Source organism: Equus przewalskii, chromosome 1, assembly GCF_037783145.1.
Source record: "Equus przewalskii isolate Varuska chromosome 1, EquPr2, whole genome shotgun sequence".
Lineage (NCBI taxonomy): Eukaryota > Metazoa > Chordata > Mammalia > Perissodactyla > Equidae > Equus > Equus przewalskii.
Window position 1 is genome coordinate 86,077,329 of NC_091831.1, and position 20,069 is coordinate 86,097,397.

A 20,069-nucleotide genomic window follows, 5' to 3' on the forward strand; every position below is an offset into this window, starting at 1 on the left:
CATTTTGTTTTGCGTGTGATACCATCCAAACACAAGAACATAAACTTTGGGTTCAAAACCTGACTAAAGACAACAGATCTTTTAAGATTTCACTTTAAAGATTATACTGGTATTGTTCAGGGAGTAATGTAGAGAAGGGAAAAATAGAAGCTTGCCACTTAAATTTTTCTTAAGGAAAAAAACCCCAAAAAAACCAGCAACAGCAGCTAAAACTTATATAGTGCTTACTAAGGGCCCACACATTAACCTTAACCCTATGAGGTATGAGATGAGGAAATGGACACAGACACATTAATTTGCCCAAGGTCATATAAAAAGTAAGCGGAAGAGCTGGGGCTCAAAAAAGGGGAGACTAGCTCTAAGCACCAGTCATAAGAAGATGCACTGTTTATTCTATACTGGTGAAAAAGCAAGCTGCTTTCTGGAACACACCCCCTATTCAAACGGTATAAGGAATATGGTTCACTTGGAAAAATTACAGACCAATCACCCATTGGGCTGGAACCTTTATTCTTTCAGAAACAAGCATCCTATGTGATCTGAGGCGGTTAGAATAGTTATTTCTGGATTACTATAATATTTGCCAAGAACGCCAATCTCAATAATCATATACACTTCATTCATTCATTAAGAACTTCCAAAAGTAACTCTTCTGTATCAAAAACCCTACAAACCTCACGAGTTCAGTGATGGTGTGTGCAGGAGAGAAGGGAAACTCTGCTGGGGAACTCTAGCGAAGCACTTCCCCCACTGCATTTTTTATTGTGTAGTCCATGAAGAAAGACTAGTTCTCCTTTTCAGTGCTTAGTCTGAGAGGGAACACAAGAAACCAACAGTCTTAGGAGAAAAACTGCTTTCATAATCTCAAGTGTAAGCCACAAAGAGGCTTTTCTGATAAAAGCTTCAAAGCTTGAAGAGATGAGCAAGGCAAGCATGTATTCTATTAAACATTTCAATAAATATGCAAAATAACTCAGCAATTATAAACATACTATTTGCATACTTGAAAATACAACAATTTCATGCTGGGAATATTTTGTCCTGAGAAAAGTTAAGGATATTTTGTTTTAGCAGATTCAAAAGTAAAAGGTACACACACACACACACACACACACACGTATGTAACATGTATTACAGACCAGGAATCCTCCACATGATCAACATTCTGGACTGTGGGACAACGTCAAACAAGAAGCCAAGCAGGCTCAGGCTCCGCTGCAGAGAGCGCTCAAGCCCAGGCTGAGCCGGGAGAGCAGACTGAGTCATCCCTGTCAGCTTCACGCTCACAGCTTCGGTCCGCTCAGCAGAGGAACGCGGACATGGCAATGACTGTTTCCCTCTCACTGGCTCCCCACCAGCTACCCGAGCGCTAAGTTCTAAGCAGTCAAAGAAACAGAGCAGGTGGCTCCCTTCTCCCTGGTCCCTGTGCCGAACCTCTATGCCCCTTAGGACATTACTTGTTAATACTCGGCATTCCTCCAAATATGCAGGTAAACACAAGCTTGCTAATTTTCACATAACCAGATAAATTTAAAAATACATAAAACACAAATTCTCACAGCGCAAACCTTAGTTTTCACAATCATTAAAACATTTTAGAATTACTCAAAACATGAGAATTGGAAATGGATGTGCTTATCTGGAAGAGAATTACTGAATTTATTCTCCGGAAGTACAAGCAGACCTGAAGCATCGTATCACTGGAACATCTGAACCATGTTGACAAGTTCTTAACTTCTACACGTCAAGGGAAGCTGCTTGAGCCAACTATGTAATGAATGTCCGCCCCTATCACACAAGCACGATATCCGGTGTACAAACTCAGAGGCCGAGTCGTTTCACTTCTTTCTGTTGCCTCCAGTTGCTAGAATGCTGGCAACTCGCATAAATATATTTAATGTATCCATGTAGATTCCCAGCATCCTAGAAAATAAAATTACGCCCATCATACGTGATGTAATTCTAATAACAATGACAAAAACCATTTCTTAAACTAGAAAAGAAAAAAGCAATGCTGATTATGTGTCCCGGTATATGAAATGGAAACTAAAAAAAGCCAACTAGGGATGCCTGAGACTGGAAAATAGTCAAGATTTTCTTCTAGAAGATTAATCTTTTAAATGTTAAAGAGTAGTTATAAAAAAAATCATTATTCTACCCTCTGACACTTAGTATCTTTTGGGAAAAAACTGGTTGACAATGATATAATCAAAACAAAACCGAAGAAACACCTTCACAAAAGGTGTTAGACACAAGTCTGGCGATTTTAAATACAGCCCACCCGCACAACCCTCCCAACCAAAGCCTGCTACAAACCTGTAAGCCTTACAGCAGCATTTAAAAACAATTACACTAAGCTTTAGCTTTAAAGAAAGAGAAACAAATTACTTTAAAAAATATGATAGCCACCATGAAAATCAGGAAAATTGTTTAAATAAAATAACCTACTTTGATGGAGAGGCCAAGAAAAGGAAAAAAGCATTATTATAGAACACTTAGTATCAGCTGAAGCTGAATTCCAAAACGGAATTTTCATATTGTTTCCAATCTTGAATAAAATGGGCTTTTCTATTAAAAATTTCAAGTCAATTATGTATACTTTCCAACAAATACTTGATTAACACATTTCTTCAGTTTTAAAGTCTGTTAAATATAAGTTACTAAAAAGATTAAATGACCAACATGAGCATCACGGGCTAATTAACAAAAAAGGGGTAAAATTAAGCTGCGAGCTAAGATGAAGTAGGGGCCAGCCATGTGCCGTAGTGGTTAAGTTCATATGCTCCACTTCGGTGGCCCACGGTTTGTGGGTTTGGATCCCAGGTGTGGACCTACACACTGCTCATCAAGCCAGGCTGTGGCAGTATCCCACATACAAAAATAGAGGAGGATTGTCATAGATGTTAGCCCAGCAACAATCTTCCTCAAGCAAAAAGAGGAAGATTGGCAATCGATGTTAGCTCAGGGCCAATCTTCCTCACCAACAAATAAACAAACAAAGGTGCAGTAATACTGGGGTAGAGTGAGCCTTAAGCCAATATGACTGGTGTCCTTCTAAGAAGAGACAGACACAGGGAGGAAGACAGATGTGGCGACTGGACTGATGTATCTACAAGCCAGGGAACGCCCAGGACTGCGGGCCCTAACAACCAGCTAGGAGGCAGGCACGGAAGAAGGTCTCCCTTGGAGCTCTCAGAAGGAGCCAACCCAGATGACACTTGATTTCAGACTTCTGGCCTCCTGCACAGAGAGAATCAATTTCTGTTCTCTGAAACCACAGTGTATAATTTGTTACAGCAGCCCTAGGAAACTCATACAGCCATAAAACGAAACATGCCAACATAACACAAATATCCTCACGTCCTCACCTAACAAAGGGAAGACTACTTACGAGTTGATGGGATCATACTTCTGAACTCCATATGCTGGCACCAGCTCTGCACGCTTGATGACTTTCTGTGTGTCATACAGAAGGAACATGCTGAAGAGAACTAGCCCGCCATAAATCGCCACTGAGTACAGAGTGGCCCCAGCCACAGTGGTAGGTGGGAGAAACATAGATCCTGGAGTCAAAATAGGAAAAAAAAGGTTTTTTTGAAAAAGGACTTTTCTATTACTGGATTTATAATTAACACTACTTAAATTTTTTTGGTATTCTGCACAGATAAGAAAATGTCTAACTGAAAACAGGCACCAATTTTATGTACATTCAGTTCAAAATCCATGATACTCTTTCCTGTAGTGGGTCACTGCCCAGAGTACAGGAAGGCTCCCACATCAGAGCAATTTTCATGTTCTCTAGACCCAGTTCCCCATTCTAGATGTCTCTGGTAAAACCGACAATGGTTTACCAAGATGCCAAATAAGAAAATCCAGGCACATGAGCTTGCATCTTTTAAACAACTTTTAAAAACGACTCCTAATAAATTCCCTGCACTAGGATACCTGAGTATGTCCGATGATTTTAGGACATCAAGAACCAAGTGTTAAGGCACAGTGGCTTACCCAGTGAGGACACGAAGACGAGACCCAGGCCCACTCCCAGGGGTGCACCCATGTTCAGGAACTTCTCACTGGGCGCACACATGGCCACTGTGGAGAGGCCTCCCACGATGCCTGCTGTGTACCAGGCAGCTCTGATGAGAAGAGGCCCCCCTAATATCGTCAGCGGAGCCACCACAGCACCCATCACACCTGGAAGAAGAGCAAGAGGTCAGATGAGTATTCACTAAATAACCACCAAAGAGAAAATGTCACTGCTAACTAACATGCCATCTGTACGTGTTATACCTTATTGTTAAACAACATGATTACAAAAAGCCTTCCCCCCATTGGGTAATACTACCCCAAAAATTCCACCACCAAAACTTGGGGCTCTCCAAACTCTAAATCACAACAGTAACACTACTCCTAGTCAAACAGTCATAGCTCACAAGTACAAACAATAATCTAGATTTTTAGTAACGTCCTCAAATTCTAGGTTGTTCATTATTTAGAGCTGAGTGTACCACTAGTCTTTAGAACAATATTCATATATCTAAGAACTGAGATAAAAAAGCTTAAAATGAGTAACTCAAGGTCAAACCTACTGCTGCCAAAAAGGGACAAAGTGAAACAAGAGAATGAGCACATGATGCTAATCTTAAAATACAGGAGGTTATTCAGAGATTTTTCAATACTTTCTTTTTTTTTTTTTTAAGGAAGATTAGCCCTGAGCTAACTGTTGCCAATCCTCTTTTTGCTGAGGAAGACTGGCCCTGAGCTAACATCCGTGCCCATCTTCCTCTACTTTATATGTGGGATGCCTGCCACAGTATGATTTGCCAAGCGATGCCATGTCCACACCTGGGATCTGAACCAATGAACCCCACGCTGCTAAAGTGGAACATGCGAACTTAACCAAACGGCCACCAGGCTGGCCCCTTTTTTACTGCTTTGTCTCAATGCTCCACTGCCAAAACCTCGACTCCTATTCTTTCAAATGTCTTACCTTCTCCTTCTCTTCTCCACCCCTCAGTTTTTCATTTTTCTAAAGATACATAACAAGAACGATTCTGTATCAGATTTGAAATCCTCCTGGTATTAGAGAAAATACATAAAAGGAAATCTCTGCACACCCTAGACTGTCACAGGGGGCAGGTGTAACGCTGGGGATGCCCATGGTCTCAGAATCATTAACTTTTCAGAGTAGAGGTCTAGCAATAATACAACCTGTAGTAAGTACAGAAAACTGCGTTTCTAAACATGAGGCTTAATTAAATTATGTACATGCCACTTACGGTGAAGAACCACCAGAAAAGGTAGTATTCAAGGTTATTTAATAGCAATTTAAAATTAGAACATACCAGAATGGAGTAACCAAGCAAGATGCTTTGGGCCTGGGCTCTGGTCATATGGTATTGACTGCACGAGCATTCCAGCTCCAATCATGGCTGCAAAAGTTGCACCGATTGTCTGAAAGACACATGTTACTAAGAAAAATCAATCCTCTACAACAACAAAATAGAACCCAAAAGTTCCAAGTTCAGTTAGTCCCTTCAATAAACCATATTTAAAAAGAAAATAAGCTGAATCCTGTATTTTTCTAGCACATTAAAGGCCTTGGGTTTACTTTAGTTTGCTAAATTAGCAAGAGTGCCCCCTACTGCCATACATAAAGTTTTGCAGACAACTTAAAGTGAATGAGCTGAGCTTTGACACCATCATCCTAAAATTTTATTTTTGTCAGACAGAGGTGAAACAAAACCCCTTTAAGAATCCCGGAATGATTATTTTTAATTATATTTATTTTGGTATTAGCACAAATAGAATTTTTAAAAAAAATTTATATATAGCAAATTGCCTCGAATTCTATGTTTGCTAAATGAAAAGCCTGAAAAATAGAAGCCCATGGAGAAGACAAGACCTAAGAGTCTAGTCTCTGTCCTCCCAGTTTCTGCTGACCTGGTCCTCATCCCTTTTCTCTGCCTATCTTACACCTCCACTGCTGTAACATTTAAATGTTCCTTGCGTATAACAAGGAAGAAGTGTATCTAATGGAAGAAGATGATAATGACCTTCAGGAACTTTAAAACAGAAAGTGCAAACTTGCAGCCTCTGGACAGAATCAGGCAGATGCTTTGTTTCCCAACTATTCAAAAACAATTGCACGTGACTGCTTTTAGTTGGCAAGGCTTTCTCTAGATGCCAATACCGCCTGTGACACACCAGGCTTGCCTCACTCATCTGCATCACCGGTCTGACCCCAGGCATCTGAAGGGTAAACCTGTGTGAGGCACAGGCGAAGACAACTGCTGTCTGCTGAGAATGGAAACCCTTCACCCACATTACTACAGAAAAGCACCCTGGGTTCTACTCTACCATTTTCCAATGGAGAAATGATTACTAAGGACGACTACTTACATCTCTGCGGAAAGCGTTTTCAGAATATTTACCAGAATCCTATTTTTTTCTTTTAAGGTCCTCCATGATCCAGTTCCATTTTTGCCTTTTCCCTTTCCACATTCTACAGCTGTGCTGACTGGCGGGCTGCAGACACGTCCAGTCTCATGCGTCTTTCATGCTGTTCACTGGGCCTATACCTCCTTCCCAGCTGGTCGACTTACTCAAGGATTACTTCCTGTTCTGGGAACTTTTTCTGACAGGTAGCCTAGCTGCCACGAGCAGTAAGTAATTCAGATGCCTCTCCTCTGTCCCAAAAGCACTCGGTACAAACTCTGCCCTCATCCCTGCAAATGAGGTCACCCCTCATGGCTTCATCTTCCTCTCTGTAGCATCTGTCTGACTTTCCAAACAACTTCACTTAACTAGCCCGAACAGCAGGTGAGAGTAATCTTATGCCCACAGGAGGCTGAAAACACAGCCCAAGCACAAAGCGTCTTTGAAGTCTTCTTTGAGAGGCTAAACTCTTTTGCACATTTTAATCTTTCTCGTGTAGCCATGTTTGCTTCATCAAAAAAGCATTGCTTTATTTACCTCTGATTAAAACCGACATTCCTGGTGGGAATGCACCAGGCTTATTCTGTGCCTTCATGACCCTCTAGGCCAGGAGTTCATGACGTCCACCTGAGAAGCAAGATCCTAAGAATACCAAGGGCTCCAAACGGCTGTGCTACTGTAAATGGCTCTCCTCTTGGCAAGTACACTACAGTAGGAAGACAATGGACTTGGGCTCCCTCTGGGGAGAAACGGTTTGCCATAGGAACCTATAAGCATTATATGAACTCTCCCATCTCCCCTGCCCTTCCACTCTCACACTCACTGCTCTAGTCTTCAGCATCATTCACTTCAGATCTTGCAAAGGCAAGGCTGGTACAGATGCTGCTTGTCTCTTCCACATTAGTTCTTGAAGCTCAAACACAACTGTATTTTTGCTGTTCCACTACCTGCAATGGCCTCTGACTGCTGAGGCACTCTCCTCAGCTTGGGAGCCAACCAGTCCCTTTCTAATTGTGTCTTCTTCACACTCAGACCTCAAACACTGGAACCTCACTCTAACAGGACTGTAAAGTCACTTTTAATGATTACCTCCTCTGCTCAAGCTGTTTTACAAACTTGAACTGCTCTTGTCCTCTCCTAAAATAAAAAATGCTAATAACCTTCAACGACCCTGATGAAATAAACGTCTCCTTCATGGAACTGCCCTACCAATTCAAGACAAATAGTCTTTCAACTGATTTTACACTTTCTACTTCTTACAGCACATCCTTTACCACTTATTCCAGTTCATCTCTTCAATCAGATAATAGAAAAATAGAAACCAAATCTGAAACAATTTTTTGGTATCTAGCCAAACAACAAATGATCAAGAAACACTCAATGAATACAAAACCTTATATAGGGACGAGAAATTCTGAATAATTGTGGCAGCACTATCTACTCTTAATAGTACAAAACGCTTGAGTTTTTGTGACAGCGGTTTTCCACTGACCTTTAAGATGCTTTTCCATCTGCCTTATCTTTTAGTAAGCTGCTACAAAATAGAGGCTGCTTCTCATCTCCTGCCAGGTAAGTAGGACGTTCCTGTAAGTTTGGTCTCCCACTCCTTTGCTGCTATTAAAATACATATTCAACAAACAGCAGCTGACTTACCTCAGAATGTACTTCCTACTTTGTCTCAGCTGCACTAATAATTCATGTTATTTGAACGAAAACTTTCAACATAGTACTCTTTCCATTCAATACCCCCTAATATTTTTCATCTAATCTTTGATATTTAGTGACAAAGGAAACCAAAAACAAGCCGACTTACCACCCATGAGCCTCTCATCATGAAGTTCATAAGAGCAGGAGTTCTGCTCACTGCCAGGGCAGACAAAGCTGTTACTCCAATACTTCCTGCTAAGTACATATAGGTAGAATGGATCCTGTCCTTCACGTACTGAGGCCAAATTCTGTAAGAAACACAACATGGTTAATTTACAGGATTATGGATGTGAATTTTGGTTGAATGATTTACTAGATGGGAGACATTGGGAAATAGCACTTTGCTGTTCTATATGTTATTCACCTCATTTACCATGGAAACGATGCATACATTGGAGCTACCGTAACAATTAAATGATGTAAAACATACGAGCGAGCACTTGGCACACATACAAAGCAAACCCTTTTCTCTTTGTTTAAACACATATAACCTTGGTAAAAGATTTTTATTTAGGTTTCAATAAATACAGGCAAAGGAAACAAGAAATTCTATTGCCTTTTTTATTATTTTCTTGAGGTTATACTGGCTTACAACATTGTGTAAATTTCAGGTGTACACTGTTAAATTTCAGTTTCTGTATGGACTGCATCATGCTCACCACCTACATAGTCTAGTTCTCATCCATCACCATACATATGTGCCCTTTACCCCTTTCACCCTCTCCCATCCCCTTCCCCTCTTGTAACTCTTAATCTGTTCTGTTTATTTCTATTTATCTTCCACATCGAGTGAAACCATGTGGTGTTTATCTTTCTCCAGCTGACTTACTTCGCTTAGTATACCCTCAAGGTCCATCCATGTCATCGAAAATGGCACGATTTTGTCTTTTTTATGGCTGAGTAGTATTCCATTTGTATATGTACAAAATAAGAGTCTATTTTTATTCACGTATACTGCTACACAGTTAGAAGACTACACATAAAACATTCTAAAAGTCTAACAGTGGCAAAAGATAAGGACAGGAAGAAAATTGGAACCTTTAAGGCTGGAATTGTTCGGGAGCAATTTACTTACACAGCCTTTTCAATGGCTCCAAGCTCATTAGACATTCCCAAGCCATAGTAGCACAACGCTCCAAGACCAACGGCAGCCCCTCCAGCAACAAACCATCTTCCCATCTGATCAACTGCAGGACACAGGAGGAAGTGCACGTTAACACCGTCATGTCTTGACTAAATTAAAATGCTGATGGTAAATCAAACCACATCCCACACTTCTTTGTAACAGCTATAATTAGTACATACAGGGATATAGAAATTGTCTCAAAATTAGGTGACAAATAAAAAAGGTCACGGCTGAAACGTAGGTGTAATAATAGCAGAAAAAGGATCAGGCCTGATTAACCTACAATTACTCCAGTAAAATTTGAGGAGGCAGTATATCTGTGGATGGGAGGATACTTCTGTGATACATGTTACTTTACTCATAAAAGTCTGGGGTGTGTTCTCCTGACAGTCATAGAAAGTAAAGACGAGAAAGAACTGTTAAGTCATCCCACACTGTGTCTAAAGTGCCACTGACAAAGACGACGCTTTACATGGAGTCAAGGAAAAAAGGAACTGAAGAAAAAAACGTCATCAGTGTTTACGCAGCAGAGTCAAGGGAGGTGCTCTTGTTTTGGCGTACCAAGAAAGAAACAGCTTATGGACTGGAACTAGAGGGAGGTATTCATAGAACATTTTACTCCCTTTAGTCTAATCTGTTCACCAAGAACGTTACTATGCTCTTGCTGTCTGATTCATAATTTGGTTTAGAGGGCCAATTTAGTAACCAGAAAGAAACGCCTTGAGGGATATGGATTAGGGCTCTCTACCATTATGAGAAACGGAGACTCTGCAAGGTGCTTAAGGAGCAGCAGGGCTCTTGGCCTGGCTCTGGGTAGATTAACAATCTAATTTCTGAATTCGGAAAGCTGAAATCCAAACTGAACCAAACAGACTTCACTAGGGTACTGCCTTCTGAGAGGTCCTCTGTGGGCAGTCAGTGGAGAGGGCCCTTCTTCAACATCTAGGCCTTTATCAGCATCTATGTTTTGGTGATTTACTCTTGACCTGAAACATACACAATTATCATATGCCTGAATGAAGATCCTATGCAACTTTAATGAACCTCCTTAACAGGTTGTATCTTTTAGAATCTCTTTCTGGAAAATGCACTAATACACAAGTTTGCGTATATTTTAGGAGGCTGCTCAGGGACCTCTTAAAACATACCCACTCACTCCAGTTTAAGAACTGCAGGCTGCCACCTACTTTTATGAGACTGAGGCGCTACCTACTACACTGACAAGGCACCTTGCCACCTACTTTTAAATATTTTTTCCATCGACGGTTCCATCGCCGCCTCCTTGAGTTCTTGGCCAGTCTTCCCACGCCGGATCCCAATTCTTGTTCTGGTGGCATATTCCTGACACACATGAAAACAAAGACACACGCCACCCACACCAAAACAGAAATGTTAACAATAAGATAAAACAGAGGATCTTGATATACTAGAAAACCATGTATAAAGTAATTTGGTACTTTCTATGTATGTAATTTCACTATGAAAGTATGTTAGCTGATCTAAAAAAGTATAGGTAGACCCTATCTGTGCTCTATCTTCAAAGGAGTTTGTTAATTCATTACAGCTTAACTTCTTAGTTTAAGTTTCAAAATAACTGTTTATTTCATAAACTACAGATTTTATTTTTATCTCTAGAATTATATTTTAAACGTTAACTTTTTAAAAACATGTATTTGATAAGCATTAGTCACATTTTTTTGTCTGGGAAAAGAGCTCAAGAAAAGTCTCTTTCCCTAACACATCCTCCAAAGGGAGGGATGACTACGACCTCTATTTCACTTCTTTTTCAACAGTGGAACAGTTAAGAGGAAAACAGTTGTCTCTTGTAGCTCATCAACCTCACATTTCAAACTTTATGCTCCTAATTTGAAGGCTAGCGGAGAAATCTATTATAAAAGGAACTTAATCAGACATTTTATTTTGCCATTCTCTAAACAAGAGCTGAAATGACCTATTCAGTACCTAACTAATAAGCTACTGATCAACTGGTAATAATATTCCTGGGTTCTTCAGCTTTCGACTATAGGCTCCACCATCTCTCCGGTGTATCACTCCGCACTCAACCCCTCACAAATTACTCTAAACTCTGAATGAGAAACTCTAAGAGCTGTGAGTAAAGAAAAAGTTACAGGAGTTCTTTTTCTCCTTCACAAGTGATACGATAAGGATGGAACAGAATGATACAAAACTAACAGGAAGAAGGAGCTGATGTGGGACATTATCACAGATAACTGTTTCAGTAAATCACTCTGTCAAACAAATGGCTTGGGGGGGGAGGGAAGGAGGGAGAGAGGGAGAGAGGGAAGGAGGGAGAGAGGGAGGGAGAGAAAGAGGGGGGGAGGGGAGAAGGGGGAAGGAGAGAGGGGGAGAGAGGGAGGGAGAGAAAGAGGGGGGGAGGGGAGAAGGGGGAAGGAGAGAAGGAGAGAAGGAGAGAGGGAGAGAGGGAGAGAGGGAGAGAGGGAGAGAGGGAGGGAGGGAGGGAGGGAGAGGGGGAGAGGGGGAGGGGGGTGAGGCAGACAGACAGACAAGACACAGACACAGACAGATTATCTTTACCCTGCTGGGTGTTAGGAGCCATTGATTCTTTGTGATGGAATTCTTCACAACAGGGGAGGCCCTGGTGAAAGCTGGGTGGAAAACCCTGGAAGGGAGCGTCCGAAGACATACGAGTCTCGCGGCCAGCATGGTGGTGCACCAGGTTCACCAAGCAGATCTGAAATGCTGGTTAGACAGAGACAAAATAACACATTAACCAACTCAGGGAAGGAGAAAGAGGATCCAGAGACAAGAACAGGCCAATCATCTTTCAGTAGAAAAGGTGGAATAAAGTGACCTGTTTAAACGTTAATGACAAATCCTCTGCTTGTCCCTTGGTAATTCAAGAAATCCATCCCGCAGCAGAACCCAGTTTAGGAAGGGTCACCAAAACAGGTATAAAGCCAGTTCGAACAGTAACAAGAATTAGGACTCTGTGTGACACGTGTCTAACACAGAGTGGATGCTAAGATCTTAAGAGAAGTACAGCGAGGGTGCTGGCTTTTACAAATGTGGCTTTGGCTTAAAATTTATACCAGCATTCAACAGTAAAATTTAAAAGATGCCTCTCCAACTCTTGAGCAGAGGAAAAATGTCATCCCAGGAAGACATGAGTAACTCTTTGAGGACACACTGCATTGCAAGGCTGAGACATTGATGGAAACCAAAGACCATAAACTCCTGCTAAACGTGCCAAATATCACACCCCGTCAAGATATGACATAAAAATATACGAGGTAATGAAGCCCCTGGATGCATCTTAAAATGCATATTCCTGGGTCTTACTCTGGTCCTAATGATTCAACGTCTAGGAACGGACACGGGAATGGGCATTTTAACTGGCACCCAAAAGCTAAGAATTCCTGCTTAAAAAGACCTATCTGAGCGTCCTTCCGGCTCTGCGAGGCGTGGACACGGGCCATTGTCCTTTGGGGGAACAGCGAGTCCTTCCAGCACTTTCCTGCCCTTACATCATCTCAGACCTGGGCACACCCACTGCGCAGGGGCCCAGCTCGCATCTCGCCTCTACCAGGGTCTGACCTGACCTGAGAGCCGGGTGCCTCAGTTGCAGTGGGAACGACTGCCGACCCAAGAGGATTCTGGGAGCTGATGCGCGGGACACCAGGCCCCCCAGACTCCGACAAGGACCCCGCCTCCGCCCCCAGGCAGCCCGTTCGCCACCGGCCCCGCCTCCATGCCCAGGCAGCCCGCTCGCCACCGGCCCCGCCGCCAGACTCAGGCAGCCCACTCGCCACCGGCCCCGCCGCCAGCCCCCAGACAGCCCGCTCGCCACCGGCCCCGCCGCCAGCCCCCAGGCAGCCCGCTCGCCACCGGCCCCGCCGCCAGCCCCCAGGCAGCCCGCTCGCCACCGGCCCCGCCGCCAGACCCAGGCAGCCCGTTCGCCACCGACCCCGCCTCCAGCGCGCCCCCTCTGCAGGGCGGCGACACGGCCGGTGTGACTCAGCACTCGCGGCCCGGGGAAGCGGGAAGCGGACAGCGAGCCGAGCCTCCTCCCGGCCCGCGGGCGCCGCCGCGCCGCCCCGCTGCCCGGTTACCCGTAGGATGACGACCCCGACGCGCCACCAGGCCGCGATGCGGCCGGGAGCGCCGCCACTGCCTGCCCTCCGCAGAGGCGCCTAGGGCCCCGCGCGGCGGCAGCCTGGAAGACGGCGGTGCTCGGGGGCCCGTGGGCCCCGGGGAGCCGTACCTCAGGCCCCGGTCCCCGCGACCGCGCAGTTCCCCTTCCGGGCCCACGAAGCGCAGACGCTTACAGCTCCCTCGGCCCTCCACCTACTGCTTACCATCTGCGCGCGCGCAGACCCTCCCGCTCACTGTGTGACGTAACATCCGGCGAAGCGCAGGACCCCACCCCCCCACCAGCAGCCAATCATGAGCAGATCCCTGCCGGAAGGGCGGGCACAGGAGGGAGGAGGGGTTCCGTGCTGGAGGGGCGGGGCCGGGGGAGGATTGTTGGGAGCGTCACAGTGGACGTCCATTTTGGGTGCGGGCAGCGAAGGTGTTTCGGCCCTATTAGCGATGGGTAACGGATCTCGTCCTTGTTTTTGGTCTCGACAGTTTCACTTGCAGCAGTTACAAAGGTTATTTGAAAATTGAAAGAGGATAGCGTGCGAGTTAAGATTTATTCTGTCGCCGTGTTCCTTTCGTCTTGTCGCCTTTTTGTGCCTTGTCAGGAATGTCTGGCGAGATGAACAGTTCGAGACCGGGGCCAACCGGCTTCTCGGGTCTGATGCTGAAGGTCGGCCGGTGAAGGTCACCGGGCCGCATCCTTGGAGCTCCGTGACCTCCCCAGCACCCTTCCACGCCCGAGTGCGCGTGTGTTTGGGGTGCAAGGCTGGTGCACGGGCGGCCCCCTCCCCGGGCTGTGCTGAGCACGGTGCACCTGTTTCCCTTGCACGGAATTTGTAAAGTGAGAGCCATTTCTCGGCTACCCGAGGGAGGTTTTTGTTCTTTCTTTCCCTCTCTTTTACGCATTAAATATTTGCGGAGGCTCCCTTTTGCCAAGCACTGTCCTAGGGACGTATACAAATAAATAAAACACGTGTAGGGTCGTTGTATTGGCAAAATTGCCCTTCTGGCGTTTACTTTGTGTTGGAGACAAGAAAACGGACACAAGGTTGGGCGGTGATAAGTACTTGGAAGGAAAGTCAAGCTGGGTAAAGCCCTAGAGGGGTGCTGTTTTAGATAAAGGTGATTAACAACGTGTAAAATTTATGAACCTTATCTCCTAAGCTATTGTTAATTGGGATTTATGATAATTCTGTAACCATGTAAATCTTGACAGACATAAAGGTTTGCGTTTTATGTGAGCAATAAAACAATCTGGCAGCAACACAGTTCTTATTTCATTCCTCTGCAAAGGGCAGGAAAACACTGTAGACGAGTCTGTCGCTAAAGATAGTGAATAGATCGAGCATGATCAATTTAATCTCACTTTAGATCTTAACCCAATTTGATTAGCTAGCAAATAGGTTCTCTGTTTAGCTCCCGCGGTGATAAACAAAATACTTTCTTAAGTCTAAGTCATTCGCTTCGAGATTCTTATTAATTAAAGCTCACTGTCTTCATAAAGGAAGAAAAATTTCTCATTTCATATTTTCTTTTCTCAAGCATGGGGCTTATATTGTTTCCACAGATGTCAAATATTTTGAGGCAGCAGAGTTACCTGGTCATTTTGTGGGGAAGAAATGATCAGTGTGGGGTGGGGAGAGATTTCACTGACTGGGAATGAAATTAGTAATTTATTGCAATTGTTCAAGCAAAAGGTGAAGGCTGGCATTAAGACAGAAGAGGGACAAAGAGGGAGTTTATGACAGAGATATATCGGTGAGGAGGAATTTACAGGATTTAATGGCTGATTGACTATAGCTGATAAAGAAGAGGGAGGCACCCAGGATAATCCCTCTATTCTGAATTGGGTGAAATTGGGTGGATAATTACACCATTAATTTAGAGAGAGGACACAGGAAGAGATACAGATGTGGAGGAAGTAGATAAGCACAACTCAGTATGAAGTGTTAAACTGTAAATTCTCTGCTTCCAGGGCCTGGGAGCATAGGGCAGAAAACAGAAAAGACAGGAATCACAAATCCTAATGTTGTATATACATCACAATTTTTGCTAAAGGTCGCTGACTGGTTCCTTATCCTCCACCTGCTGGACAAGTGGAAAGTGCTGGATTACAGAGGAGAAAAATCATGTAGTTAAAAATAAATCCCCCTACCCGGCTAGACTATTCCATCAGGAGATGTGGTGTGGGAGAAAAAGAGTTGAAAAGGGAGTTTGTGAGGGCTTTATCCTCCCTGGGTGGAGTCTTATGTGCTCACTCTGCCTCTCAACAAAGGGCTGGCGCTCCTCCCTGAGAGGTTAGTGATGTTTCTGAATGGAGGGGATCAACTGGTAGCTGCTTCTGCTATGGTGTTTGCTAAGTGGCAGAAAACAACGCAGACGGGAAGGAGTCAAGAGGGTCCCTGCCTTGTTTTCCCTTGGCTTTAAAGTTTGCCGTGTCAGAGCTTCCTAGAATCCCTGAAGCCTGCATAAACCCGAGACTGCAGCTGTGAGCATGGGCCAGCTTGTTTGTTCTGCCCGATAGTGAGGGGGACACCAGAAGTATGCATGTGAGAGACGCCCAGATGGGCACCAGCAGACCACGGTGTGTGCTACACGCCAGAGCCAGCATTTGACTCTGTCTGGGTGAGAGAGCAAGCTGTGCCAACCTCAACAGTTCAGTCCTGCCAGTAACTGAAGGAAAAGGAAGCCGTGGCTGAGAAGGAGACTGTTCCCTCTGGGCCCTGCTGAAGGTGTTACCTGGGAGCTGGGCACTGACCCAGGAGTGGAAGGGTAGAGAGCAGGCCACACCCTTTCCCTCTTGTTTAATGTGGATGCTTCTAATCCCTGTGGGGTCCAAGAGAGGAGAAAGGGCTTTGAACGCCGAGGTAACTGATGGTGATAAATCCTAAGACTGACTGACCTGAGAATGGAATAAACTAAGCTGTCAGCTTTAGGCTGACTGGGGACTCAAAAGCAGTTGATGCCAGATTAAGGAAAAATGTAGTTCATCTTTGTGCTCATTTTACTGGCAATTTTTCAGTGTATACCCCTCACAGAGGTGCAACCAAAGGCTGTATGTGGGTCAAAAGGCAAGTTCATTGATGAGACAGTATCTGTGGAGGGACAGAACATTGGAGGAATCTTGAGGATAATCTCATGCTTCCTGGTGAGCTTGCAAAGAAGAAGCTAAGACTCAGAAGTGGTAACAACTTAAGAAAACGTAGCAAGATCTGGGTTGAGAACATACATTCTCAATGAGGGTAAAACTGGTTTTCGAGGGGTGAAAAAAATCTTTATATCTCTCTCTATAGATCAGATATACTTTACATACAGTACATATGTCAGTATATATGTGGCATTAAAATTTTGTGGTAGAGGGCAATTAGGAAAAAAAATGTCTAAAAAGGCTCCTTAGGGAAGCAATTATGAAAAAAATGGTTGAGAAACATTGGTCTAGAGTCTAGAACTTCAGTGACCCAGGACAGTCCATTCTGGTGGCCTGCTCAGCAGAAAAGTTTTTGGTGTTTCCCTCTGCGATTCCATCAGTGAGATGTTATTTGAGGTAATTTTATGATCTCTTGATAAAAACTCTATAACTATATTCTTTGTGCTCCAATATTTTATTTCTCACTGCTTTACGAATCTCCATGTGACTTGTCTAAAATCAAGGTATAGCCAAAATTACCAAATGGGTTGGAAATGGTTTATTCCTGGGAAATCTCACAGAATCCAAAGGTAGGAAGGACAGCTGCGTGTCACGAAGACTCAGGTCAACAACTGGGAAGTCACAAGACAAACATAAGCCCTGTATCAGTTTGGGTTTAATCAGGGAAGTTGAACTTGAGCATTAGAGAGTGAGGAATCTATTCTAGAAATTAGACTCTACATAATTGTGGGAGGATCTGAGGAAGTAAAGATCCAAAATGGGTGAGAGACAAGTCACTAACTAGCCCGGGTATGATCAAATATGTTGGGGTTCCAGAAACTGGGCTCCATCAGCTGATGGAGAACAATTGCAAAGGGGCAGCTGTAGGAGTCCATGACAAGTTGTGGCTCCTTGTGGCTTCGTTCCTGCCTCTGTGAATTTGCAGTGAAGCAGTTGGTGATGGGCCTGGAATCCGTGTTGACCATCAAGGTTGGCAGTCAGGAAAGTGAGCTGGATGCGGAGCAGGAAAAAGCCAGGGTGACTTGCAAACCACCAGCACCTCTGAGTCTCTCCCTTACGGTCCTTCATCAGGGATGTCCTTCAGAGTGTCATCTACTCCACCTCACTTCTGACTCCCAAATCTTATCAAGTTTCTCTCGTGGCCAACTCTCACTCAGGACCATGCAGGGAGGGAATTATGTGAAATATGTTTCCAGTTTAGCTAAGTTGACACAGCACAAAACCACCACACTTCTTTAGTCTCTGGTGTAAAATGGTTTCTTGGGCTTGCTTTTCCGTGTGTGAACCTCATTTGTTTCTCTTTTTGTAGATGTGCTCTCTTTGCTTTAAGAAGTACATAGCTGAAACTCTCAACTACCTAACGGATGTCTAGGCTCCAATAGCCAACACTGTCTAAAACCAGAACTGTTAAGTACCATTTCTAAATTCCAGGGAGAAAAAATTCAACTGGGTCAGACTGGATCAAGGATCCACCTCTCATCCAGACAGCTGTGGCAGGGGTGAGAGTCATGCAGATAAAAAGACTAGGCCCTCCTCTTCATCGTTTCTCAGAAAAGAAGGCATGGGTAGGCAGACTAAAATGTATCTTCCATACTAAAAGGTTGGAAGCTATCTCCTATTTAAATATGGTAAAGCAACTGGAACTGTTGAACCTGGAAAAAGAGATGGCTTGGGAGGTTCATGATAGCTGTCTTCAGTGTTTAAAGGGATATAGAAACCAGTGCATATGGCTGCAAGTAATAGACTCAATGGCCAAAAAACAGAGGGAGATAAACTTTAGCTTAGGATATGGAAGAAATTTTAATGGTTAGGTTGCTGCAAAGGCAGAATGGTTTACACTCGATGTATTTAGGTATAGACTATACAACCACATTCTTAAGATTTTGTAGCAAGTAAAGATTGAGGGTTTAGACTAAATGACGTATAAGATCAATTGCAATTTTGAGACGTCACGATGAGATCAAGACTATAGATTTAGGCTGACCTAAGTTCACGTCCTGACTGGCACCTACAGGTATAACTGTCAGTGTCCTGACAGGACACGTATGGCAGGCTCAAAAGGGATAATGGAAGAGTTTAATGAAGTTGCTTTATTGCTAGAGTGTGGGATGTGTTAGGAGAATCCAAAAGGGATGGTCACGCTTCCTGAGCTGACCCAGATGGAGTAAGCTTATTTCAGTCTATCCTTACTGATTAGAGCTAAAAATCCTGGGCAGAGTATAAAAAGCAACTACCTGAGGAATCTGTACGATAAACAATAGCAGGCAGATTGGGAAAAAAGTCACAACTTGAACAATGACAGTAAAGGGGATGAATTTTGTGGGGTTTTCTCTTCTTTACTCTTCTGGCTTTGTTGTGAGGCTGGGCTGAGTCCAGGAATGTGTAGCAGGGGTGTACAGAAAACGTTCAAAGAGAAACCCTCTTCTTTCTAGCTAGGGGCCTGAAAAAGGGGGCCTCAGTGAACTGGGAAGAATGGATGGAATCCCCATATTTTTCCTTTTTTTATTGTTTTTATGCCCCCAGTCCTGCCTTAAGGACAGCAAAACTTTCCAGTGAAAATATCCTTCAGGAAAGAAGGCGAAATAAAAACATTCTCAGATAAAGGAAAGCTAAAATAATTCATTGCCACTGATCTACTCTAAAAACAATACTGAAGATGTTTCTTTAGGCTGAAGGGAAATAACACTAGAGAGAAACTTGGAATGTTAGGAGTGACGGAAGCACAACAGAAATGGTAAATAACTGGGTAAATATAATAGACTGTTTCTCCCCTTAAGTTCTTTAAAATGCATGAAGGTTAAAAGCGCAACTCAACACAGTATGATGGGATTCTCAGTGTATGGAGATGTAATAAATATGAGAACTGAATAAGAAAAACTCCTCATGAGTTTCTTCTCTACTCTCAATTCTATGCACAGAACACCTCACTTCCGACACCAAATGTGTGAGTTTCTCCCGTACATCAAGCAATTCTCAAACACCAGCTGGGTATCCTACAATTTAATTCAATTCTGACATTTTCTACCTGAAGTTAGCAAAAGATCCCACAGATTAAGGGCTCAGTCCCACAAGACTGCCTCCTGACCCCACTTCAGATGCCAATTGCAAGTCTAGGTTGTTACCTGTGCTTCTGACCAACAGGCTATAAATTGGAGGTTCCTGTGACCCCCTTCTCAGGTTCAATTAATTTGCTAGAGTGGCTCACAGAACTCAGAAAAACGGTTTACCACTATTATCAATTTGTTGTAAAAGGGTACAACTCAGGAACAGCCAGATGGAAGAGAGGCATAGGGCAAAGTGTGTGAGAAGGGGCAGGGAGCTTCCATGCCTTCTCTGGGTGCACCATGCTCCTAGCGCCTCTGCATGTTCACTAGCCTGGAAGCTCTCTGAACCCTATCCTTTTGGGTTTTTATGGAGGCTTCATTACTTAGGCATCATTGATTAAATCATAGGCCGTTGATGACGGATTCAAACTCCAGCCCCTCTATTCTCCCAGGAGGTCAGGAGTGGGAGGGTTGGGCTGAAAAT

General features: G+C 43.8%; 1 protein-coding gene across 3 annotated transcripts; it reads right to left on the bottom strand.

The window, feature by feature from the left end:
- Nucleotides 1-495: 495 nt before the first annotated feature.
- GHITM (growth hormone inducible transmembrane protein) lies at nt 496-13,729 on the bottom strand. Of its 3 annotated transcripts, none has more exons than XM_008519088.2 (9): nt 13,609-13,729; nt 11,828-11,992; nt 10,513-10,612; nt 9,221-9,332; nt 8,252-8,393; nt 5,346-5,454; nt 4,006-4,194; nt 3,392-3,563; nt 496-1,923 (listed from the first exon to the last, which is right to left on the bottom strand). In XM_008519088.2, the coding sequence occupies exons 2-9, from the start codon at nt 11,954-11,956 to the stop codon at nt 1,839-1,841; spliced, it is 1,038 nt and encodes a 345-aa protein (XP_008517310.1). In that variant the 5' UTR covers nt 11,957-11,992; nt 13,609-13,729; the 3' UTR covers nt 496-1,838. The 3 variants fall into 3 exon arrangements, with proteins under 3 accessions (XP_008517310.1, XP_008517308.1, XP_070472591.1); XM_008519086.2 differs by having other exon boundaries at nt 13,515-13,664; XM_070616490.1 differs by having other exon boundaries at nt 13,363-13,615.
- Nucleotides 13,730-20,069: the final 6,340 nt, after the last annotated feature.

Bases quoted from the DNA above. Each gene is read 5' to 3' on its own strand.
- GHITM (XM_008519088.2), bottom strand. From the start codon at position 11,956: ATGCTGGCCGCGAGACTCGTATGTCTTCGGACGCTCCCTTCCAGGGTT. The intron at 9,333-10,512 runs GTAGGTGGCAAG...TGTGTCCTGCAG, and splicing joins GATGGAAAAAATATTTAAAA to TTGATCAGATGGGAAGATGG. The intron at 8,394-9,220 runs GTAAGTAAATTG...TGTTTCTTACAG, and splicing joins GGAGCCATTGAAAAGGCTGT to AATTTGGCCTCAGTACGTGA.